Source organism: Pongo pygmaeus, chromosome 3 (genome assembly GCF_028885625.2).
Source record: "Pongo pygmaeus isolate AG05252 chromosome 3, NHGRI_mPonPyg2-v2.0_pri, whole genome shotgun sequence".
NCBI classification, from domain to species: domain Eukaryota; kingdom Metazoa; phylum Chordata; class Mammalia; order Primates; family Hominidae; genus Pongo; species Pongo pygmaeus.
The window spans coordinates 52923746-52950232 of NC_072376.2; the positions used below are offsets into that span (position 1 = coordinate 52923746).

The 26487-nt window shown below is 32.0% G+C and overlaps 1 protein-coding gene across 2 annotated transcripts in view; it reads left to right on the forward strand.

Moving 5' to 3' along the window:
- Window positions 1–26487, forward strand: part of TECRL (trans-2,3-enoyl-CoA reductase like) — a 134941-nt gene that overhangs the window by 89982 nt on the left and 18472 nt on the right. For both annotated transcript variants that reach the window (XM_054485753.2, XM_063663644.1), the window contains exons 5-8: window positions 7258–7373; window positions 12143–12248; window positions 16815–16887; window positions 22174–22217. In XM_054485753.2, the coding sequence (XP_054341728.1) occupies window positions 7258–7373; window positions 12143–12248; window positions 16815–16887; window positions 22174–22217 (339 nt within the window). The remainder of the gene's footprint in view (window positions 1–7257; window positions 7374–12142; window positions 12249–16814; window positions 16888–22173; window positions 22218–26487) is intronic.

Genomic DNA, 26487 nt, shown 5'->3' on the forward strand with positions numbered 1-26487 from the left:
CTATGGGACTATTGGGCTGGTTTCATCTGCTCCACCTATGCTTTGTTATTTACATGGTATCTCTTTACCTTTTCCTTCTAGTAATCTAGGGACATCACAGACTCTTTTGACACTGGAGAGAAGAGTATAGAATATCCAGTTAAAAAGGAGGTTCTCAGGCAGAGAAACAAACTTTTGGCAACTGACCATGAAAAAGTAAACTTCCTTCAGCCTGTGAAAATGTTCTTTTGGCTCTTTTTGGAGGAAAATATCAGGAGTTAAAATCATGGTATTTGAAAATGGCATTAGAAGAATGAGGACTACATTGAAAAGACATAGAGGGTTAAGAGGCAGTGAAAATATTTGGTACTAGTGCACTAAAACACTCATGGGTAATAGAATAAATGGAATAGCTTCAACAGCAAGAGGAAATGTTAATATGATATTTAGTAACAGAGGCAGTGAAAGAATTAATAAATAGTTTTGATATACAAAGAATAGTGAACTCCTTTTCTTTCAATTACATTAAACTTCTGTTATTTGTATTATTTAAATTATGAAAGTTTTTCTTTGTGGTTACATTCCACTCCATATTTGTGATTACTTTTAATATTTTTCTATTCAAAATGACTTTCCTTTTTGCCACAATTAACAATAGACATTACCATTCATAGTGATTTGAGCTGTTTCTTTACAATTAACCAATTTTTGTAAGTATTACAAAGGTATGATAATTTATACATTAATATTTAATTGCTAATTTTAATCCAACAAATTTAATTTTAAATTTATTAATTAAAATATTGCTACATCTGTTAATATTTTCTAACAGTCTTTTCTTTTAAGATATATTTCCCATGTAATTAACTAGTTCTATTTTATGTTTTCATTAAGAAAATATTCTCTGTGTGAAAAACTTTAAGAAATTAGTAGTATATATGCCCACAAAGGTGAGAAAAGAAGCTGCCAATGTTCTATGGCTGTGTTTGCAGTACAGTAAGGAGCTCAATAAATATTTTTTGAACAAACAAATAAATGAATGTCAAATGAAAAAAAAAGTTGATTTATTTTCCAAAGTATATTGAGCTTTTGAGTACTAACTTGTACCACTAAAGATTGAGTTTAGAATCTTATGAATTCTTGTGAAGCATATTTTAATGTTTAGAAAACAACCTATAGAAGATGCATGCGTTTGCAAATAAAGTTTTAATACTGTACTTAAATGTGATGTCTACAGACCTTTGCTTAAAGAGATTTTAGAAAGGAGTGTTTGGTCTTCAAAGGTTAAAATATTCACAGGGTCTTTGTCCACATTTACGATGAAAAGGGAACTCTGTTTACAGAAATTGTGTCAGGGTGAGCAGCATTAAACCATTAAATCATTAGAAATTTCAGCTTCATCACTTGGATAAGCACTGAGAAGAAAACACACTACAGTGGAATTATTTGATAATTGTACTAGAAAATTATAGCTTATTTGAGAGGAAAATCATCTATGTGACAAAGAGAACTCTGCAAATAGGCTGGATATTTTTACATCAACCCCATGGATTGCACATCCTTTTGCTCCAAATGAGTCAGTTCTATTAAATGCTAAAAATATACATATTACATTGCAATTACACCCATTTTGTATCAACTAAATTATGCAACAAAAGTAATGTTTTACCACATATGACATTCTTATTCATTGAAAAACATGAAAATGTGTTCCTATAATAAAACATTTCATAGATTTTTGGGGAAATAATCTAATTTAGCAAGGTTAAAATTAAGATTTTAATATTTTTCTCCAACTAACAGTGTGTTACAAAATGTTGAGTAAAATCTTGCCTCATTTAACTTACTAAAAAACTTAGGATAAAAGATTAATATGATAATATAATAATTCTCATTATATGAATACTGTTAATTAAAGTTATGCAGTTTTCACCATTTTTGTATTAATTCACGTATGTATGAGTTAATGTGTAATTCTTTACAATTTATCCCATGTATAAGTTCATGTATCTAACACCAATATCAAGATAGAGAATTGCTTCATCCTTAAGAAGGAACTTCTTCCTTTTATCGTTGCATACTTACATACACTTTTTCCTATCCTGGAGTAACCACTGATGTGTTCTTCATCTCCCTATTTTTGTCATGTGGAAAATGCTCTATAAAAGGATTCAAACAATATTTTGAGATTGACATTAATTTTTCTGTAAGCATAGTGTCCTTGAAATCCACCCTGATTTTTGTTTGTGTCAATAATTGGTTCCTTTACATTGGTGAGTAGTATTCAGTTATATGGATGTAATGGACTTTGTTTAACCATTTACTCTTTGAATTACATTTGGGTGGTTTTTAGTATTTTGCTATTACAAATAAAGCTGTAATGAATATTAGGGGTATTTGTATGAACTTTTTAAAAAATTTATCTGGGATACAGTGTTGAGTCTTGAGAATTCTTTATATAATGTAGATACGAGTGCTTGTATATGTGGTTTGGAAATATTTTCTCTCATTCTTTAACTTGTCTTTTCATCATCTTAGCAGAACTTTTCACTGAAAGAATTGTTTTCAATTTTAATGCAGTCTAATTTATCAAGGTTTTCTTTTAAAGATTATGCTTTTACTTTCATATATAAGAATCCTTCAGCTTAGTTCTAGGTCCTGGAGTTCTCTCCTGTGTTTTCTTATGAGTTTAATAGTTTTATGTTTTACACTGTAATGATAGCTTATTTTTATTGTAAATTCCACGTTTTTAATCTCTAAATCTAATTTTCTTTAATTTGTCTCATGTTCTATAACCCTTTTTTCTCATTTTTCTTACCTTATTTTGAATTAATTGTTGTGCTGTCTTTTCTATTACCTTTGTGTTATTTTGGTATTTATCTCTTCTATTTTACTAATTCTAGGGGTTACCAAAGAGATTACAGAGTGAACCCTTGAGATATTAAACGCTAATAGACATTTTTACATTTGATTTTACTAATGTAAAAATACTTCATAAATATTGAATATGAAGTTGAATGACTTTATATTTGAGCTCCTCCTGACTCATTTTTCATGGTTTTGGTATAATATAATTTTCCATATATCTTAAATCCAAATACATTACTAAAATTTTATCTAACAAATACCTTATCCTTTAGACTTGTCCTTTTTGCTGCGATTTAGTTATTTCTTCTAATGCTGAGCTTACATCTGTCTCCTTCTCCCTGAAGAACATCTTTAGTGTTTTATTGTAGTTCTGTCATTGATGAATTATCTCCATTCTTGTTTATCTTAACATGTCCTTATTAACTTTTATTGTTAAAGAATATTTTTACATAAAAATAAGTTTATGTTGGCAGTTCTCTTTTCTTCACTTCACAATATTTTATTTTTTTAATTTCTGAATTCCATTGTTTCTGTTGAAAAGTCAGCTTTATTCCTTTGAAAGTAATGTGTCTTTTCTAAACAATTCTTGTTTGGTTTTTTAATCAGCAATTTGACTATGATATGCACAATTATAATCATATTTTTATTTATCTTGCTTTAGTTTTATCTGAGTTGGTGGTTTCATGTGTTCATGCACACATACATACATGCATATAATTTGAAAAATTTTAATGATCTATTCAGCTATTGCTTGTCCATTATTCTCTTTAAATTCTTCTTTTAAATTTTACATTACAATATTTTTCTTTTCAAAGTTTTTACATATCTGAAAATCACAACCTTATCTTTCATTTAACACATAAAAGATAGTTTTTGTTAAAGTTTGTGTCTGCTACTCCTGTCGTGTGCATCTTCAATTTTTTTATTTTTATTTTTACTATTTCTCTTGGTTTTGCTCACAGTCTGTTTGGTCTTTGTATACCTGCATATTTCTAAGTACAGAAAATGTATGTGAAAAATTTTAATGATAACTGAGACCTAGGGTGATTTTTATCTTCTTTCAAATATAAGTTACGATCTTCTAAATGAATGAATTGCATTATTGGGTCCAAGTCATCTTGATCAAATCAATGACTGAAATGATTTTAGGTTGAAATTTAGGATCTGTGGAGACAGTTTTATGAGGCCACCTTCATCCTTTGGAGATGATGAACAACTGTTTTTGTTTTTTCATTCCCAGGCCCCATCAAAAATCTGTTCTTATCAGGCTCATATGAGGCTTCTTATGCAAGGTTCAATCTCTTCTCTGGATCCCCCGTTTCAAAATTCTTGACCTTCTAATTCCTCAATGACATTAAATCTCTGAAGGCTGAAAAAAGCTTTTTTAAAATATTTTGATCAGTTTTTCTCACTAGACTCATTAGTATTCTGTGTTTGAATTATCTAGAATAGAAATCTCCATTATATGTTATTTATTTGACAAACTACAAAAAAAACACAATCTTTATCTAGCATGATACTAACTTCAACAGTATTCATTAAGGACAAAGTGATATTACTGTATTACAAGTGATAAATGCTCCCAAAACTTTATGTAACACCCTTATCTTCAGGAGATTAAGGTTAAAACTACTTTATTTTGTTTTCAACAATTCTGAAATATACATTTTTTTAACTGCTGATTGCAATTTTAGAAAAAGAGATAGTAAATCCAACAATGCCCTAATAATGATAGCACTAATTTTTTTTTTCAAGATAAAATGAAATGCATGAAGCACAGTTTAAGCACATGGGCTCTCACCAATTCACAATTGCAGCTTCATATTTCAATGTATTTTTTAAGCAGATTATTACCTTTTTCTTTTCTTTTTTTTTTTTTTTTTGGAGACAGAGTCTCGCTCTGTCCCCCAGGCTGGAGTGCAGTGGCATGATCTCGGCTCACTGCAAGCTCCGCTTCCTGGGTTCACGCCATTCTCCTGCCTCAGCCTCCCGAGTAGTTGGGACTCCAGGCACCTGTCACCACACCTGGCTAATTTTTTATATTTTTAGTAGAGACGGGGTTTCACCATGTTAGCCAGGATGGTCTCGATCGCCTGACCTTGTGATCCGCCCGCCTCGGCCTCCCAAAGTGCTGGGATTACAGGTGTGAGCCACCGCGCCCAGCCAATTATTACCTTTTTCAATTTGTACATATATCACATTGAAGATTCCACTGAGGTTTCGAAGACTCTCAGTTTCCTTGCTTTCCTAGTACAAATAATGAATTTTGTATTCAAAACAAAAGATTAGTTTAATACAGTCAACTTTTTGAAAGAGGAAATATAAATATGATTTGATAATAGAAATAAATTGAAATTTCAATATAGTGTTTATCTTCAAAATAAGAAGAAGGTGTATCTGCCTCTTTAGAATATAGAGTCTTCAGTATAATTTTGTATTATAGGGGAGTTTCTAGTCTTTGTAAGTTCTTGTGATGTACTTGGTTTGTATATGCCTGCTTTTCTGTTTACTTGATTGTATTTGGTTTTGATTTTGTTTTATTTCCCTTTATTTAGTAGAAAAGACCAGTTCCATTTTCAGAAGACCATATTAATATTTGTCTATCTAGACCTCATTTTCTTCATCTTGAACTGTTTTCTGATTACTTTCTAAGTTTAATAAATCATCTTTTCTCCTTTCTTCTATTTGCACTGAAATAATTTTTTTAAATGCATTGTCCAAAAGTTACTTATCATTCTCTAGTGCTTTCAGGACATATTATTCGTAACCCTCCATATTCTAGCAGAAAAATATTCTTTATAAAATATTAAGCCTTCTAAAACATATTTTATATACTAGTAGGCTCTCTTGAATTATTTTTGAGAGATGATCGAGATAAGATTATAGTTTAATTTCCTCTCATCCAAAGAAACTTCAGATCTGTGTTAGCATTTTTATTAAGTTAATAATGAGTGACACTTGGTCCAAGTTAACTATTGTACACAACATTTTATATTCCTGATATATTCTTAGAGAATTTGCTCAAATTTGACTTCACTAGATCAATTGGTGTTGAAATAACTATTTTAAACCTTTTATTGTACTAAAACAATTACCCTCTTCATTATTCCAGAGTTTTGGCATTCTATCATTACACATTCACAAGTGGCAAACATTTTCTTTATATCTGAATAATGATGTATTTTGTAAGCCATAAATTACTACTGTCTCTCAAATGAGATTGCTTTTTATAATGATTTGATCAGAAGCTGCATTGTTTTTACTTCTCACACACAAATCTTTCTTGGTACATGAGAAAATATATATATATTCCTAAAAGGCAGAATTATAGCTGAAGAAACCTCCATATGTAAATTACTATTTATGTATTTGTGTGTAATTATATATATATAAAACCTTTAAATAATTACACACATATATGTATATGAATATATATATGAAACCATGCATATATATTATTCATTCTAACAATCTTCTCAACAGAGCTGTGAACATGATTTCTAACCAATGTGCACAGCTAACTGCATTTTTGACCAAAACGTGCAGATTCAAATTTTTTCTTAAAAAAATGGTAGCAGATGAAGACAAAATAGTTAATGGCAGTCAAATTTATTATTGTTAAGTTGTATTTTTTTTTCTCTTTGAAAACTCCAAAGTAAATTACTTTCCCTTCTCTGTCTAAATACTTCAGAGGAAATTTAACATGATTTTAGCACTAAAAAATCAGTTACCAAATTTAGACGTTAGCCAATTAATCTTTTGCAATCACTTGGTCTTGTTTTCAATTACCTTTCCAAATATTGTTAGTGTCTCTCTATAGTTCAAATATGGTTACCCCCACTCAGCTCAAGCACTCAAAAGTTAATTCTTTTAACCACACAACCAGACTCATTAGAATTAAAGTATAAAATTTCTAATAGAGAAAACTGAATTGTTTCCATTTGAATTAGAGTCAAATCAATGGATTCAAGCTGACAGGCCCATGGAGGGTAGGGTAGGGAAGAAAAGAATGAGAAAAAGAAAAAGAAAAAAGATACCCTAGCTCATTCAATTTATTGACAGGGACAGTTTATACAGAAGATTAAGTGTGTATTGGACTGGGCAAATACACAGAAAAATATATTAATAATGGTTTGTTTATTAAAATAAAATCTCCTTTTTACTATATCTGAAGAAAGAAACCAGTTTATTAGGTTCAATATTTATTTTTATTCCAAATTAACTATACATATATTGGGCTTTCTCCCCCTGGTTCTTCCAAGGAAGTCGTTATTTGCAATATAACTTAATCTAGTTACAAAATAATTACCTGTTTCACCAATTTATGCAGTAGGCTAATACTCATAGACACAAATGAACCTTAAAAACATCTATTTTTATTGTTTAATCTAAATCATGTTTTATTTTCAGGTATTTTTGGCTGAATACACAGGACCTCTGCTAATATACCTCCTCTTTTATTTGAGGATCCCATGTATATATGATGGAAAAGAGACTGCTAGAAGATTACGCCACCCAGTGGTACAGTAAGTGATACACACACACACACACACACACACACACACACACACACACACACACACACACACACACACACACACACACACACACACACACACACACACACACACCATACAGGTTAAGGAGGGGATTAACTAGTAAACAGGTAAAATATTAATAAAGGTTGTTAGTAAATGTGATTAAAGTGGATATAATTTTATGGAAATGTATTTTAGATAACCACAAATAGTGTAGGTACACCAGCTTCCAAATTTGTAAACTAAGAACTATTAGGTATACCTTAAAATAGAGGTAATTTGTGTTAACAATGATCACAGCTGTCAAGAGAAACTGCAAAATTCAGAAACATAGTTAAAAGAAGTTTACAATTATAAAATTGAGAGACCATGTATAGGACATAAAACACAAATGCTTCCCTAAAAATGTATTGATTTATTTGGCAATGTTACATAGGAAAGAAATAATGACCTAAGTAATGAACAGGAAGAAAAAAGTTTACAAGTTACTTTTTATTTATTTTTATTTTATTTTATTATTAGTATTATTTTTTGAGACAGAGTTTTGCTCTGTCACCCAGGCTGGAGTGCAGTGGTCTGATCTCTGCTCACTGCAAGCTCTGCCTCCCGGGTTCACACTATTCTCCTGCCTCAGCCTCCCGAGTAGCTGGGACTATAGGTGCCCGCCGCAACGCTCGGCTAATTTTTTTTTTTTTTTTTTTGTATTTTTAGGGGAGACGGGGTTTCACCATGTTAGCCAGGGTGGTCTCGATCTCCTGACCTCGTGATCCGCCCGCCTCGGCTTCCCAAAGTGCTGGGATTACAAGCTTGAGCCACCACGCCCGGCCACAAGTTACTTTTTATAAGTCAAAATCCAAAATTAAATACCATTTTGAAGTATGACAAAAAAAGAGTAAGGCAGCTGGGCATGGTGGCTCACGCCTGTAATCCCAGCACTTTGGGAGGCCGAGACGGGCGGATCACGAGGTCAGGAGATCGAGACCATCCTCGCTAACACGGTGAAACCCCGTCTCTACTAAAAATACAAAAAATTAGCCAGGCGTGGTGGCGGGCGTCTGTAGTCCCAGCTGCTTGGGAGGCTGAGGCAGGAGAGTGGCATGAACCCGGGAGGCGGAGCTTGCAGTGAGCTGAGATCGAGCCACTGCACTCCAGCCTGGGCGACAGAGCGAGACTCCGTCTCAAAAAAAAAAAAAAAAAAAAAAGAGTAAGGCAATAAACAAAGTATTCTATATAATTGCGGTGTTTAGCATATTGTGAAAATAATCTCTCTCTCTCTCTGTCTCTCTGTAAGAAATATATGCCAAATTAAATCGAAAGAGAATATTTATTCAGGATGCTATAGTGGGATCTGGGGAGGGAAATTTGTTGAAAAAAAAAAAAAAGACCTGAACAAATTTTATGCATTAAATAAACTCCAAGTGAATTAAGAAGCAAATTGTAAGTATTTAGGTCATATGGATACTAAAAGATAGAGAACTAATTTCATCCTAACTTTCTTACCTCGAATCAAGTTTTGCCTACCTTTAATTACAGTACTCCAGCCACACTGACCTCCTTTCTTGTCCTGATTAGCTACTGTGTTAGTTCATTCTCATGTTGCTATGAAGAAATACCCAAGACTGAGTAATTTATAAAGAAAAAAAGATTTAATTGACTCACAGTTCCACAAGGCTGGGGAGGCCTCAAGAAACTTACAATTATGGCGGAAGGTACTTCACATTTTCGTGAGTGAAATGAATGACCAATTATTTTTAAAAGAGGCTGGGATAAAGAGATTGGAAGGAGAATCTAAAAGCATTCTTTTTTTAGGCTAAATATGTAACATATACCAGATATGTAGCAGAGCATGAAAAAAGAAGTTTTCTTTAGTGTCATTCTCAAAGGAATTGACTCATATTTGCCTTTTTTTTTTTTTTTTTTGAGACAGGCTCTTGCTCTGTAGCCCAGGCTAGAGTGCGGTGGCTCGAATTATGGCTCACTGCAGCCTCACTCTTCAGGGCTCAAGCCATTTTCCTACCTCAGCCCCCTAAGTAGCTGAGACTATAGATGTCCACCATCACAACCGGCTAATGCTTAAAAAAAAATTTTAGAGATGAAGTCTCATTATGTTGCCCAAGCTGTTCTTGAACTCCTGGGCTCAAGGGATCCTCCTGTCTCAGTCTCCCAAAGTACCTGGATTATAGGCATGCACCACTGCACCTGTCTTACTATTCTTAAACCGAAATATTGCATGTTCAGTAGTATCTCAGTGATGAATGTATTTGTGCCACATTATTCCCAAATAACAAATATGTAAAGTTTATATAAAGTAATTCCACAGCAGATACACAAACTACTTTTGAAATTTAGGTATCTAGTTTTAGGTACCTAGATTTAGGTATCTAGATTTAGAAAATAATCACAGAGCTTCTGTCACCTAATTTTCAGGATGATGTTGTTTTAAGATGAATTCTTAAATTCCACATTCAATTGAAACATTACAATGTTGTCTCCAAAATTGCTTTGAATCATATTATAATGTCAAAAGAAATTTCTGCTAAGTTCATATAGAAGGCAGATTTCTATATGTGACCCAACCACCACAAAGTTCTTCAGATCACTTAGAAACCTCCGCACACTGGGACTAAAGGCATATCTCCCGCAGGAACTGTATCTGCATCAAGTATCTTATGAACCTGTTACCTGAACATTTCCTTATCTTCTTCAACAGAAACCAGAAACCTGATGTAGCGCCATGCCTTCCTTGCTATTTGTAAAGTTGAAGCTGTGCTTTTCTGTGCTGTGCCCTCATATCCTGAACCTTACTTGATTTAAAATAAATGAGATTTTATCAATACTTTGGTTGGGAAAAAGAATTGGATTCACGCCTATTTTTGGTTTTACAGTTAATTTAGCAATCCACAAAAAATAATCGGTGTTTGGAAGTTAAACATAATTAAATAGAATAATAATATTTTGAAATAAAATCAAACTTGGTGAGTTAGCAGTGATGTGCATGATGGCATATATATAAACTAAGTTTCTAGCTGTACATTCTATGGGGGGTTTCTATGCTCTCATGGTGTAATATAAAATAAGTAAATGTACTAATTTGGAGAAATCATAGCTCGAACCAAAATTTCTCACTTAGGGCTCTGCTACATTGCTGCTTTTTTATAAAACAAAAAAATCTTATTACTCAAGGGTTTTTGTAACTACTTCTACAAAAGAACAATAAAATGAGGAGAGATACCAATTTCCTTAACTACCCTGTGTACTCACAAGGCAGCTTCTTGTATCTGGACTTTTGCTTTTGTCTGTCTGACTTTCTAGAAAGCTCTTCCCCCAGATATTCATGTTGCTTGCTCTCTGACCTTTTTCAGAATTTGCCATTATACTTATAGGTATCTGCACCACATAAAACATTTATGTTACATAATAGGTTCACAATTTTGTTTTTACAAATTAATGAATAATGATAAATTTGCTGCTGACTTAACCAGGTTAGTGTTTATTTAATTATTTGTTTTTCCTAAAGTCACCCTACTCATACCAGAAATCATTTCCACTAAAATCAACTCCCAAACTTACAAATAAACTCAATGTCTGATTTTATTATTATATAGAGTAAATGATATGCTGATTTTTATGCTCAACCTTTACTGGTTAAAGTATGTCATCAGTCAGATGTGGTGTCTCATGCCTGTAATCCCAGCAGTTGGGGAACCCCAGGCAAGTTGATTACGTGAGCCCAGGAGTTTGAGACTAGCCTGGGCAACAAGTTTTAACCTGTTTCTACAAAAAATACAAAGAAATTAGCCGGGCATGGTGGCATAGTCCTGTAGTCTAGTTACTCAGGAAGTTGAGGTGGGAAGATTGCTGGTGCCTGAAAGTTTAAGCCTGAGAGATCATGCCACTGCACTGCAGCCTGGACAACAGAACAAGATCCTGGCTCTAAAAACAAAAACAAACAACACACAAAAACTAGGTCATCTTTGATCCGTATTGATTTCTTTAATAGCAACCAAAGTTTTTGAGATTTCACATTTATAAATATAACAAAATAGGTACAAATCTTAATGAAAAATGCATTGTTTATACTATATCCAGAAAAATATACTGCTATAAATCAATCACGTTTTACATTTACTTTTAAGATAGTAATTATATAAAAATGATAAGAAGAGGTGGTAACTTAGAGTACAGCAACACAAACAAACACACAAAGAGACAAACTATTACAATATTAGGTAGGAAAAAACAAACAAAACAAAAACAAAGCACAAAGCTACATTACTACTGCACAGAAAATGCAATTTAAATTTTCTCAATCTTAGTACTTGCTAAAGGACAACCAGACAATTAAGAAGTTATTCTGAATATTATAAAATGTCAAATACATTCCAAGTAGGCTTTGGATATTCTTAAAACTTGTAAATTGTCTGTTTCAGTCGAGGCATTTTGATATGAACATATTTGCAATTATTATATTTATACCCACTCCTGGGACAGGTGTGAGCATAACAGTTTATGACTGGTATTATAAAATATTTCTAATGTCATCAGAAGTAAATTTATAGAGACTCTTATAACAGCTACTTTTATTACTAAATTTAGAAAATTGTGAAAATATTAAAGCAAGCATTTGTGTTTTAGCTACCAGAAACAATGTTTCCTAATAGCTAGAATATTAAACTAAAAAAATTAAAATGTATCATGCATGAGGCAAGCCAGAATTTCAAAAGGATTTTCATGTTTATGTTTTATTTTTTTTCCAGCTTGGCTTGCTTCTGTCATTGTATACACTACATCCGATACCTTTTGGAAACCTTATTTGTTCACAAAGTTTCTGCAGGACACACACCTTTGAAAAATTTGATAATGGTGAGGATGCTTTGTATTTTTAATAATGATTGAGACATTTTATATGTTGGATCCTTTGCAAAATAGTTAATCATTGTTTCCTTCCAAAACTTAGATTTTCATGTTTAATTGTATAAGCGTATCTTAAACATTCTTTTCTTAAAATGCCATTTTTTGTGTGATATATTTAATTTGAACTTAACCCCATAGAAAGATTTGTCATTACCTCATATTACAAGACAAGCTAGATACTCCTAGGAATCTTTTAATTTTGGTAATACTAAGCATTGAATTCAGATTCTTTGAGTGCCACTTGAAGAGAAGAATATAAGAATGTTCCTACAAATATACATCTGTGTGGGATTAAAATGGTGATACTATATTCCATTATTATGGCAGTTGTCAATATGATGCTAGTGTGTTTGCTCTTCTAGAAATTGTGAATGCAACAGTTATCAACTACAAATAACTACCAAAATATGAAAAAATATGTAAAATATTGACATGGAAAAGTACATTAGACAACATGTTGAAACTCAATTTTCAATTTAAGCTAAATTTTATTTTTCAATTTAAAATCTATTTTCAAAAAAAGGTTTGTCTGTACAAAAAGTGTCCTGTTTTTTGTCAAATATCTGCTTTGTAATATTGCAACAGAACAGCCATTCTATTGTTGTCATTGCAATAAAGCAGTAAACTCTGAAATTCTGAGACCTCAGAAGTCATTTAGGACTGCTTTTTTAATAGAAGATATTACAATTAATCAAATCAGTTCAAGATCACCATTATAGACTACAACTCCTAAATCCGAGCCATTTCCATTCCAGTCAATCAACATGTGTTACTACCAATTATCAAATAATTTATTCTTTAAATTCACTAACTGTTGGAAAGATATTAGTGTATCTTATGCAATTGATAATTTATGTTTTATTTTTAGTAATTCATTTGTATTTACTACTTGCTAGAAAAAATAATTCTCACCAAATTTTTCTAAAATATTCTGTTAACTTGACATATATCACAAATATCCATTAATATTAGTACAATTGGAGCAAAGAAATGCATTTTCTTAGTGATATTAAAATAGCATTCGTAAAATGCTACTGTTACCATCTCCTTATGCCTTAGTTTAGTGAGGTCCGAGTTCTTGTCTCACAACCAAGAAGAATTAAGACACATGGCCACCAGACAGTGATTAGGGCAGAGTAGGATTTATTAAACAACATAAAAGCTCTCAGCAGCTAGAGAGTACCTGAATAGGTTGCCAGAAATGGGGCTAAATTCTGGGTCTTTTATGTGGCAAAGACAGGGAAGTCTTTTGTGGCTTACACCCTAAGGGGAGGGGTAGAGCTCCCCCTCAGGTTGTTGCATGGGCACATGCCTGGGGTTGGCCATAGATACTCCATCTTGGCTATTACCCATGAGTGCCTAATGAAAACCTGTGGAAGGGGGAAGGTTAAGCCACAATGCTAATGGCACTATGAGTTCAGGATCAGGATCAATTTAGTATGCATCTCGGTTCTTGTCTGCACCTGCGCGGGTGGCTGGAGAGTTTCTTCTGAGTAAGCATCTTGGTATAAGAGGAAATTCTTAACCACATTTCCTTCTGCCAGCTACATAACATAATGGGTGGTTCAGGTGTGTTCTTGTAGGCATTGTCCCTCTTGCAAGACCCTCCATCTCTATCTGCCTAATCAGCCCCTACCTACCTCCTCTCTCATTTCCCACTCTGAAGTGTTAACCCTAACTGCCATTAGGAGGAACGGGGAGCTAACTGCTCTGGCTTTTTCAGGCTGTGGGAGGGTGTTGTTCCAGAAAGGCAGAGGAATTCTCATATGGTCCTAATTCTAGTCCTTCGTAAGCCCTCCAGTATGTACATTTGAAAGTGTTTTCTCCTCCATTCTCCCATATTATCATTAGGATCCTATTTAGGGTCATTCAATGGTACTGCTGTCTTTCCAACTGGATAAGGCTTTCTCCTGTCTCTGGTATTATATGAGATATGAAGCTCATATCCAAATTTCTTTGCTGCTTGCAAGGCTGCCTGTTTCTCAGCAGTGGTCAGAGTTTGATTTAAGAGTAACATATCATCCTTTTAGAACAGTTTAAATACATGGGTTAAATTCTGGAAGGCCTCCATAAATAAGTGATGTTGGGGCTTGCCCAGAGTGAACGTTAGGGTCTGAGGGTAAAAGGAGTCCTGGTGATCCAGGTTGTTCTTAAGGGGAGTGCAGGCTGAAGATTGATTCTTACACATATGGAAAGAGAGGGTAGAAAAGGCATCCCTTAGTCTGTCTTCCACTTTTAGGGTGAACTTGGACGAGGAGAGAGAGAGAAAAGACATCTCCTTTCTCCTCTCCTCCTCCTTGTATCTTCTGGGTCCCAGCAACCTTTATAGGGGTCGCCTGTGGTTGCAAGTGTGACCTCCAACAACAGACCAGGAGGGCTGGAAGGTAGGAATAGTCACACTTACCTATGCTGCACCCCCGGTCTCTGGTGTTGACCACCTTTGGGGTCCCTCAGAGCTATTTCTTCTTTTGAGCTTCATACCCAAAGGTTCCCACTTGAAACTTGGAAAATACCTTGAAGTAATTGAACTGGGGCAAGAAACATTAATGGAGGAGGGTGTCCTTAAATCTTTAAAGAGCATCCCTTGACTGATAGGTAATGGACAGAGCCAGATCATAGCATTCAAGGAAATGAAAGTGACTGACCTCCACAACTAGCCCCTTCTTCCTGCCCAGGGGTTGTTAAACTTGGAGGAAAAATCGGTGTCTTTGAAAATGTAGGGATTGTCTTGGCTAATTCTGTGTGCTAGTAGCCAGGGAATTAGGGCTCCCCTGACATAGGACCTGTAGAGCTCCCCACAGAAACAAATCCTTGCATTGTCAGTCACCTTGACAAATCCTAGCCTGTAACTTTGTGTCCAAATTCTTTTCAGATAGAGGTTTGAAAGAGAGGAGTTTGGGGCTTGGTAGGCATCCCTCAAAATAAGCCTCCTAGGAGAAGAAAATTGATTTCTCACATAGTGCACACTTCTATGCTTGCTGAGAAGTGCTGACTTCTCTCATGGAAATAAGAAGCAGCCTAGATGGAGAGGAGAATAGTCACCCAGGGACAAATAGCCTCCTGTACAGTGCCAGTGGGTCTCCTTGACTGGAGAAAGGAAACTCTATAAATCTTCATATGTCCCTTGTTCTAAGAACAGGTAAAAGCAACATTGTTCTGGGTTACACTTCTGATGAGTAAGCAAGCTACTCAATTTTCCCAATAATATTATCTCTCCTGGTTGCAAAAACATACATAACACTGAATATAAAGAAGGGAGAGCAACGATGATAGTGTCAAAAGAAAGAAAATGTGATAGAAAATACTGGAAATCTTTATCCAACACCCTAATGGGGTGTCAGGGACTGGAGCCAGTCCAAAGGCCTTTGCGTAACACCAAGATGTAGCCTCAGCCAGATACCTTCAGTTGCCCCAGGATATCCTTCTAAGTCCCACACAATGGCTAGAGCTCCATGATGGGAAACTGGATTGGAACAGAATAAACATTCCCAACACCCACGGATGAAGAGGTTTTGACAAAGCCCTCATCGATAAGCTTGTCTTTTGAGTCTTGTAGGAGCAACAGCCATGCTATTCACTCTTAACCGGCTGACAGAGGCCCAGTGTTTTGTTTAGTTTCATGTAATAAAGAGAGCCAAGAGCTCTTGGAAATGAAAGTAAAAGAAGTCTGCTCTTACTCACCCTTCCCATGATCCCGGCAATTCCCCAAAATGTTACAGTCTCCTTATTTCTTAGTTTAGTGAGGTCTGAGTTCTTGTCTCATGACCAAGAAGAATAAGGAACATGGACACTGGAGAGTACGTAAGGCAGAGTAACATTTATTAAGCAATAGAAATGCTCTCAGCAGCAACAGGGGACATGAAGAGCATTGTAAGAATGGGTCTGAGTCCTCAGTCTTTTATGTGGCAAAGACAAGGAAGTCTTTTGTGGGTTTTACCCTAAGGGGAGGGGTAAAATTCCCCCCGGGGGTGTTGCATCTGTGCATGCCTGGGGTTGGCTATAGCTACTCCATCTTGGTTACTACTCATGAGTGCCTAATCGAAACCCATGGAGCAGGGAGGGTTAAAGCACAATGCTAATAGCATTATAATGTGGTCAGGATCATTTTAGGACACCTTGGTCCTTGTCTGTGCCTCTGCGGGTGGCTGGAAAGTCCCTTCTGAGCAAACATCTTGGTATAACAAGAAATTCTGAACCATATTTTCTCCTGCTAACTACATAACAGGGGCAGTGCGGGCACAGTCCCACAGGTGTTGGCCCTCTTCTGAGACCCTCCCTCTCTGCCTGCCTAACCAGCCCCTACCTGGCTTCTCTCTCACTATTATATTGGGCAAAAAAAATTCCATTTATTTCACTTAGAAAATGTACCATTTTACATATAAATGCTGCAGTGTCTAATATAAATGTATGTGGTGGTTTCAAATTGTGACATGCATATAATATAAATGTATGTCACCATTGAAATATATATTACATATTTTTCCTAACTTTTATTTTGTTTTGCTTTGTTTGCAGAGTTGTGCCTTTTACTGGGGATTTACTTCTTGGATTGCCTACTACATTAATCATCCACTATATACACCACCATGTATGTAGGGTTTATTCTTAACTAACCCTATACTAAAGGACCAACCTAAAAGCTCTATTCTAAATGACATACGTAATGTGAACAGCAGAACATAAAGGAATAAATAAAAAATGAAACAATTCATTTTTAAATTGCTTTCATATCATATTTCTTTAAATGTCTATGTAGGCCTAAAAGACCAATTGGACTCATGTATTTTTATTTATTTTGTTTCTACACGAACCACCAAAAATATTAGTAGGTTGTAAACCTCCAAAAAAACAGCTAATAAAATGAAAAAACAACAATTAAAGATAAAATTATTATATAATTATACAATCATATACTAATCAGCTATCAGATATTTTACAAGTAAATGATAAACATTTAATTATTCTTTTAAATATGATTCAACAAAAAATAGGGGCCAATTTTTCTGTGACATATTAGTTTCTATTTATGATTTGATTTACTAAAATATCATGGCTCTTGACTCAGACGAAAAATTTGGTTGAATGTACACTGGATGAAACCTAATTCCTTGGTTCTTAATCTTCAAGGAAAAAGTTTGCCCTGATCAAGGAATTTCATTTCTTCCTTCAATGTGGACTTTTCTCTCTTCAGCTTTTACTGTAGCACATAAGGCACACAATGTAAAGCTCAATAATTAAATGGTTTTTCATTTATTTGACAATTATTTTTGTGGGCTATTTCTGGTGTTTACAAAGTTTAAAATAAATGGAAATAATGGTATATTCAAACTTTATCTTAAATTTTAGAAAATAACTTAAACTTCCTTTTATTTCTTGGCTGAAGTTGTAATATAAAGAATTACAGTGTTCAGGGTCTTTGCCAAAACCAACAAGTTCAGTCTGGGAAGTGAAGAGTCATTGATTTCAATGATTAAAACTTCAGCTGGTCTTAATACTAACAATTAACTATGAATATTGAAAGTGAAAATTTCCTGTATCTTCTGATTTTTCATATATTTTATAAGATATACTTATTCTCTTTACAACGTTAGCACATAGAAGTATTGCTCCAGACTATGTTAATAAGACATGCTTCTGAAAAATGCTTCATTTCCATATTGGTTACAAAATAATAATAGTAAATTTTGTTAATATATGTAAAACATTTATTGAAAACAATATTTGTTAATAACTGTAAATATGCTATTTATTTTTAATTAAAAACATTATTTTGTGGCTTTAATATTCCCCATTGAAGGCTAGAAAAATGATGCCATGAAAAGATAATTTCACTACGCTCAAGATCTTTAAATGCATAAGATATAAGTAGGACTCAAATTCTGTGAAAACATATTATAGCATTTTAATACTGACGACAAGTGGAAAATGAATATCTTGTCTAGGAAGTCCACACTTACTTAACATGGTTGTAATATACATGAGATACAGCTATTATGCTTTAGTTAAATCACGCTAAATAATAATGTGACTTCTAAAACAGTATATGATAGAATAAGCTGCTTTTTCCTTTAATAGAGAAAGCATAAATTAACTTTTATTAAGGCTTTCTATTAGGTACAATGCTAAACAGTTGGCACATTTTGTCTCATTGAATCCTCATGAAAATTATACTGTTTGTATTCCCACTTTACAGATGAATATCTAAACTTTAGAAAATGTAGGCAGATTTTCCAAATTTACTCAGCAAATAACTGGAAAATAATCTATAGCGTAGATACAGATAACAGTAAACTGTGCAAGAGGTTAGCCATTCCACAGCCAGCCAGACACATAAATTCTGTATAGACATCATCATGGAGATCCCCTTCACAAAAATGAGCACATCACCTTTATCTTGAGTTTTGATCCAGGTAGTAGAGGCTCCTATTTCTTTTTTTTTTAATACTTGATCTGAATCTAGATTTCATATAATTTTCAGTTGAAAAAGTTGGTTCACATACCCAAGGGCTTTCTTTTTTTTTTCCTCCTATTTCTTAAACTGTTAGTTATATGGGCTTAGGATACCTAACACACATTGTTGACAAATAACAGGACCCAGAGACTCTCTCTAATTTGTTCCATGCTTATGCCATTTATTGTTTTTTTCTGTAAAATTTCACTCTTTTCTACATTTATGCTGTAAAAAACCTTCTCTTTCATTTCTTATCACTTTCTAAGACTTTAGTAGAATATTTTCCCATTTCATAACTTTGATTATAATTAATAGATTTATTTTAATTTTAAAAATTGATTATATATTACATCATAAAAATTCAATTCTGTACTCACAAAGCACAAATAGCAAAAACTACATTATCTTTAGATGAGATAAAATAAACCTTAAAAGTACAATATAAGCACAAAAAATTCTTAAAAAGCAAAATGAGGTGATATTTAAAACACTTCCTAAATTATTTTAACAGTAAAAGATATAATAATAATTACAGAGCACCTATGACAAGGTAACAAAAAAGAAAATAGTACATATTAAAGCTGTTTTCAGCAAAGCAGGTATAATCTTAGTAAATAATCATATTTAAGGAAGATGAAACACTTCAATTAAACAAATCAATAATTCTTTTAATTTTTGTTTTAATATATCTTACTTTGCTGCATTAAATCCATCTGCTTAAGGTTACAAAACAGACAATTGATCCAATTTTTATATTGTTCCTCTTGAAAATTTTCATTAAATTATGCATGCTTACAACATAGTTTCCCTCATTTTACCCTCAAAATTAGAAAAATAAAAAAGTTACTGGACTTTTGGACTTTACCTGTTTAATCTTTAATCACATATTCTGTACTTTCACTTTATATAAGATATGCTCCTTCAACATACATAATTAAGACTTTAATTCAGGATTTTTTTTTCTTACATTACTGCCATGATTATTTTTTCTGGTTTTCTATTGTTTTTTTTTTGTCATAATTGACACTGCTGTTCTTTGCGCTGTATGCCAACTGGTCTTTTTCCCACTTCTTTCGGAATTCTCTGTGGTAACAGTGTTTGACTTTTATCACAATTTTCACCACAATCTATTCTCATCAAATTTGGCTACATAAAGTTAATAGCATCTGTATATTAATACAGAAAAGCTAACTTAATTGAAAAACAACTTGTTATATACATATTTCCAACACATATTCTACCAGAGAGTTTATTTTCCATACTTCTTGAATAATATTTAAATACAACTAAATGAAATACCTTATCAAAATTGTAAAACTGTCCAGGGGCAGGAACGTTTTAATATCCCCAAATCAGAATGTATAGGTTCAAAAATCTTGATATATAAATGTCTACTATCAACATAATCAAAGAATAATGGCCTATTAGGTTATTTTTACCTATCTAAATGTGAAACATTATACAAATTATAAAATATTATTAAACATTTTAATAAGTGTTATAATGACTAATGTAAAGAGAAAGTTTTTTTCTCTTTACACTACCTATAACTTTGTTTTTTTTGGAAATAAATATGAAAAATATTAGACTCTTCACTCGTTACTTGTTTTTATCACATCATTATTCATTTTCATTTAAAAATAAGAATAAGGCATGTTTACTGCCCTCTGTCTAATGTGCTCTGAACCCTCTCTTCTCTATTCTAATGTCCATTCATTTTTATAAATCAAAGCTTAATTGTGTACTCAGAAGAATCCTCCTTGATCTCCCAGATTACAAAATATCCTTTTCAGTTATTTTGTTAAATACTACATAGATCTGTATAGTAGCACTTATCAATTTTGCAAACTTCCATTTGTTCTCATGTGATTAGTACTTTTCCGAGTCAGACTGTAAGTTCAACTAAGATTGACTTCGGCTTTGTGTGTACTTTACCACAAGCACACAGTTCAGTGACTGTCATGAGAGTTCTTGATAACTATAGTTGAATGAGTAAAGTTACACTGAATAGTAGGTATAAATAAAAGAATTATGGCTGATACAGATGCATATCAACCACTTGTGATTTGGCAAGAGCAGAATGTTTAATCATATGGCAAAATTGGTATAACATTATGTTAAGAGAAAAGTAGGTTATAAAATTGTTACATCAAATATTATAAAAATGTACAACATATATGAATATGTCAAAGGGGAAAATCATAATATTGACTGCTTTTCTATGGTTGATGAGATTTTAGTCCATTTTCTTTTCCCTTACTACTTTTCTCTATTTCCTAAATATTTTCTGTTAATATATTTTATTTTACTATTAGATATGTAAACTTCATAAAAACAAAACTTCCAATTCATGTACATATGGTTTGTGTATATATATATATATATACTATGAATATATATCTCTGCAAAATACTTATATAACCTTTAACTGAAATATGCTTTTAAATTTGTAGCCCAAGAAAACAAAATTTAGTAAAAGATTTATACATAAAGATGTTCAAAGCAGTATTATTTATCACACATAAAATTAAAGGGACGTTTTCAGCCATTCTACAATTAATGTTTTAAGAGCTAGCCATGTCTTGCATTATCATGAGATTCAATTACAGTTATGACAATGAGTGTTTAATAATATTGAAAAATCTTTAAATATACTGTTAGGTGAAAAATGCACATTTTAAAATGAGGGATAATATTTTTATGTGTAGATGTAAATGTGTTTATATAAATACAATTTACATGCTCACATACATAAAATGAGAAGATAGGAATGCAACTGTTAATAAACATGATGATAGGTTTATCAAATAATTCTATTTTTATTATTATCGAATATTCCAACTTTTCCACAATGGGCAACTCTACCTTTAGAACATTGCTTTAATGGTGTTTTCTACATTACTCTTTATCTGCCCTTTGGAACTTAACCTATATTTTTCTTTATTTTAAGGTCCGGCAAGTAATACATCATATATTTGTTATAATAAAAATATAAAATACTTATAATTCTGCCTGTTACAAAACATCAATGTAGAAAACAAATGACTATAATCAGCATTTTTCTTTTTATTGTTAAACATTAAAAATGAGAGTTATTTTGTGGTGCCATTATATGCTTGGCCACACTTAAGTGTGCTTTTAAAATGGACAAATACTAAATCTGCCTTCAAGGAGTTTAATAATGCAAATTAATACTATATTCCATTTGTAATTTAAATATCATTATGTTAATAAAAAAATTACATGTGAAAAAAAGTCAACACTTTAGATTGCAAAAGTATCATCCCAAAAGGTGAATTACATACTAGACTGTTCTATCGATTATAGAATTTATACCCAATAAATACTGCCTGAATTATGTCTATATATTTGACAATCCAAACTATGAGTATCTGCATGACATATTCCTTTTCTACTCTCCAGCATTTGGAAACAGGCAAATCACAGTATCTGCTATCAATTTTCTGGTATGTATCATATATATATTTCACTATTCATGCTCTAACTTTGGTACTATTAAGAAGGAAAACAGACTGTATCTGAAGATTTGCCATGTAGAAAATATGATATATATTTATCTAATATACATAATAATATAAAATGAAGTAAATAATTTAACTTTCTATAATCAAGGCTTTAGCTCTCTAAATTTTATAATCAAAATGTAGTCATCTCTAAAGGTTGATTAGAATTATTTGAAATACAATAAATATTTGAAAAATTTATACTCACTGATCTTACTGTATGCACATTTACCAACCTATAAAGAGCAAAAATTTTTTGCAAATCTTACAGACAAACACCCCAAAAACACTTTGGCATAATTGTTAATTTAACTAATTCAAGATGAACACAGAGTTTGCCTTTTTAATAAAACCTGGCTCTTTCTAAACTGTTCTCATTCAATTTCTTTAGATTGTTCTATGTAAATAAACATATACGTAGATAAAATTGCATGGAAATCAATCTGGTACACAAGACTCTTGATTATTTCTAAAATGCATTAATTGTTTCATTTGACACTTTTTTTTAGTGCTTATAAGCTCTATAACTCCTTGCTTTCATCTGTGTTCATATTCTCCTTTCATCCCTGTCATTGATAAATTAGTTAATTCCTATGATTCATCTACAAGTTCATATTTCTTGCAAAGTTTGTGTTCAATAACTTATTTCTAACCATTTTAATACAGGTCATAATCACCTGCCACACTTTGTAAGGAGCTCTCACATGACCCTCTCTTGCTTTCTCTCTCTCTACGTATCTTTAGTTAATAGTTTAGGTAAGAACGTCCTCCACTGTGTTGGCTTTGAAAAGGACAGATCTTTTTTTGTCTTTTCAGCATATAGTTTGGCATAGCAGGAACTCATTACTTGTTTGAATAAATGGCTCAGATTATTTATGTATTTGGAATTTTTTCAACAATATGTTGAAAACATATCACAGCCTTGTAATTTTCCAATTGTGCATACTGTTCAAGGAGAGGAATTCCATGGTTCACGTGTTGTAATAGCGTTATGCAACGTTGTATACAGCGTACTACAACCCCTGTTGTATTAAGACTAATGTTCTGATATTAACTACTCAGTAAATCTGAGGGAAGAGAAGAATAAATTCATGGATAAACAAAATAATAACCGCCTATTTGTTAGTAAGTTCAGTATGTTTTAGATTAATATCTGATTATTATTCTACTTTTTCTCCTCCTTATGATGTTGTCCACTTTTTCAAAAAAATTGTGGGTTATAATTTTTTCTGTGTAATTAAGACAACTCCCTTTTCATATAATATTATTGATTTCTTCCTTTTTCTCAAATATAATATGGCTATGTATGTATTTATTCCCTCTTTTCAAATGTGTATGACAATACTATAAAATCAGCAAACTATCACAAGGACAAAAAACTAAACACCGCATGTTCTCACTCATAGATGGGAATTGAACAATGATAACACATGGACACAGGAAGGGGAACATCACACACCGGGGACTGTTGTGGGGTGGGGGAAGGGGGGAGGGATAGCATTAGGAGATATACCTAATGCTAAATGACGAGTTAATGGGTGCAGCATACCAACATGGCACATGTATACATATGTAACAAACCTGCACGTTGTGCACATGTGCCCTAAAACTTAAAGTATAATAATAATAAAAAAAAACTTTTAATAAGTCATTTCTTTTATTTAAAAAAGTTATGTTATTATAAATATGTTATAATATTTTTCTCAAAATGTTAAGAGGCATAATTAGACATAAGCAAAATTCTAATAGCTTGCAATTATACTTTTTTTCCCCAGAGACTTAAAAATTCTGCTTTCTTATTAAGCTACTGGTTTTTCCTCTTCACGTATCACTTTATTAATCAAATATATTTCATATAGCCCCAGGCAAAAATTAATAAACCCCAAGATGCTAAATTAGACAAACACTGATAGATGCTGTAATAGACTATGTCCAATAGAGATGAAGCAGGTAAATGTGATAACTTTAATTCCACATTTAAGCACATAACAAGCATTGTCTGTTTCAATCACAGATTTAACAATTTAATAAACTTTAAATTTCTATAATCTTTAGATTTAAATATTTTTTTAAATATTGAAAGTAATATAATTAAAACCTGTGCTTTTAATTATAGATAGTATGATATTAAGTATAGGTGAAAACCTTACTTAAAAGTGAAAAAATTGAATGTAGTTATATTCCATAGAAAAGCAAAATTTAGAAATAAGATAGAATGCCCACTGTGACTCTTTTACACACATAAGTTGTCATAAGAAATAAAGAAGACCTGTTAGTCCTGAAATTTCTTAGTAGTGTTTACTGCTAAGACATATTTAACTTTCACAAATAATATATGATATTAAGATATTAGTGTTAGGAAACTGAATCCAATATAAGACATAATAACAATATTCAATTAGTTGATTGAGTTTGCATATAAACATAAAGAGGCCTACTATTCATTGTAAGCATAACGTTCTGCAAATTAAAGTTTATTCTTCAATTTATAATAACTGAATATATGTGTATGTATGTTTGAAACTTATTATAAGTAATATATGTGCAAATGATTTGGAAAGAATAGTCAGCATGTCAAGTCCAATGCGTTTGAAATTATATTCTACTACATACTGTTTATGGTAATATAAACTAACAGTAGCTAGTACAATCCATATTGTACAGAAGAAATAAAGGAGAAATTAATGGATCAATCTTATATAATATGCAATTCAACCAGAAAATACCTATCTTAATTGTAAATGCTATTTTTTTTGCTGATAAAACATTATATTAACAAAACTTATTCTTATTTTTGACCTATGTACTCTTTTAATGTAAGATAAAGAAAGTATTATTCATTTAAATTGATTTTGCCCCTGTTGTTATGTAAAATCAGATTATCACCTAGTAAGAAGATAATAGAACCATGTTGAATAGATTTGTAGTTAATTCTCGATTACCCATGTCAGATTAATCTATTTTGTAGACTATTAATGGTTATAAATTTATTTTCATCTCCCTCTGATTTTTTCTACTACTATTCTGAGTTTCCTAACATATTAAGCAAAATATATTGTAAGGAAAACAAAATAATTTACAATGTGTACATAATATGTTGTAAAATCAGGTTCCTATTTCGTGGAAAATTCTTTGATTTTGACTAACTAAAGATATAAAATTAATGGCAATATTGTGCTTCACTGATTTCATTATAATTTATAATAATTGTCTATTTTGAGCTACGACTAACTTACTCCAAACTGCAGAAATATAAGAGTAATGATTTAAATCAAAATCAGCAGCGATTATAAAACTATAAAGATTTCACTTGTTAGAATATGTGATATCGAATCTAATGTAAAAAGAACTCCTGTGAAAAAATCGTGTATGTTTTCGATCATCATTTACTTCAGAGTTAGTGTATGTAAACTAACTTTCTTTCTGAAGATATTTACTTTATGGTGCTATTTTTATGCTATATTTTCATATTTTTATGTTATACAATATTGCATGAGAGCTCTATAAATTAAAAAATAATTCTGATATTTCCAAGGTTGTGATAATGAGATAGACCATCATAGTAGAGATGAAATAATTTTCAGCCTTAAGCAAATCCCAAAATCAAATGATTTGAATTATTTTTATTGATTGATAATAACATCTCCTATATCAAAATTTTTGCAATAATTGTTTCATGCAAAAAATAAATTCATAAAATATATCAAAATATTAATATATATTTCATGTTATGTAATAATATAAATGCAATATCTGAACTTTTATTTAGAGTCTTACCATTATTTATTTTGAAAACTGAAAATATATTGGTTAGTACATGTATTTTTGGTTAAACCCAAAATTTACACTAAATGTATTTCTTTTAAAGCACAATACATGTTATCTTTATGTCTGTATAAAAGATAGAAATGTGTATGAAAGAGCTTCATGATAAAAGTGCAGAAAGTACAAATTGAAAAAAGGTCTATAATTTTATGAACATAGTAATATAAATTATCATAAGATAAAATGTTTATGAATGCTGAAGCATTGTGATACTGGCTTATATTGTCAAAAGCACTTAATTCTATGTGGATATGCATTATCTATTAAAGTAGAAATTAAATTGTCCAAGATCAGAATAGTTAATAAATTTCCTAAGTGAAAGTTTATAATAATATATTTAGCTACAATTGTCCTTATTTTTGAAATATTGATTCAGGTAAAATAAATA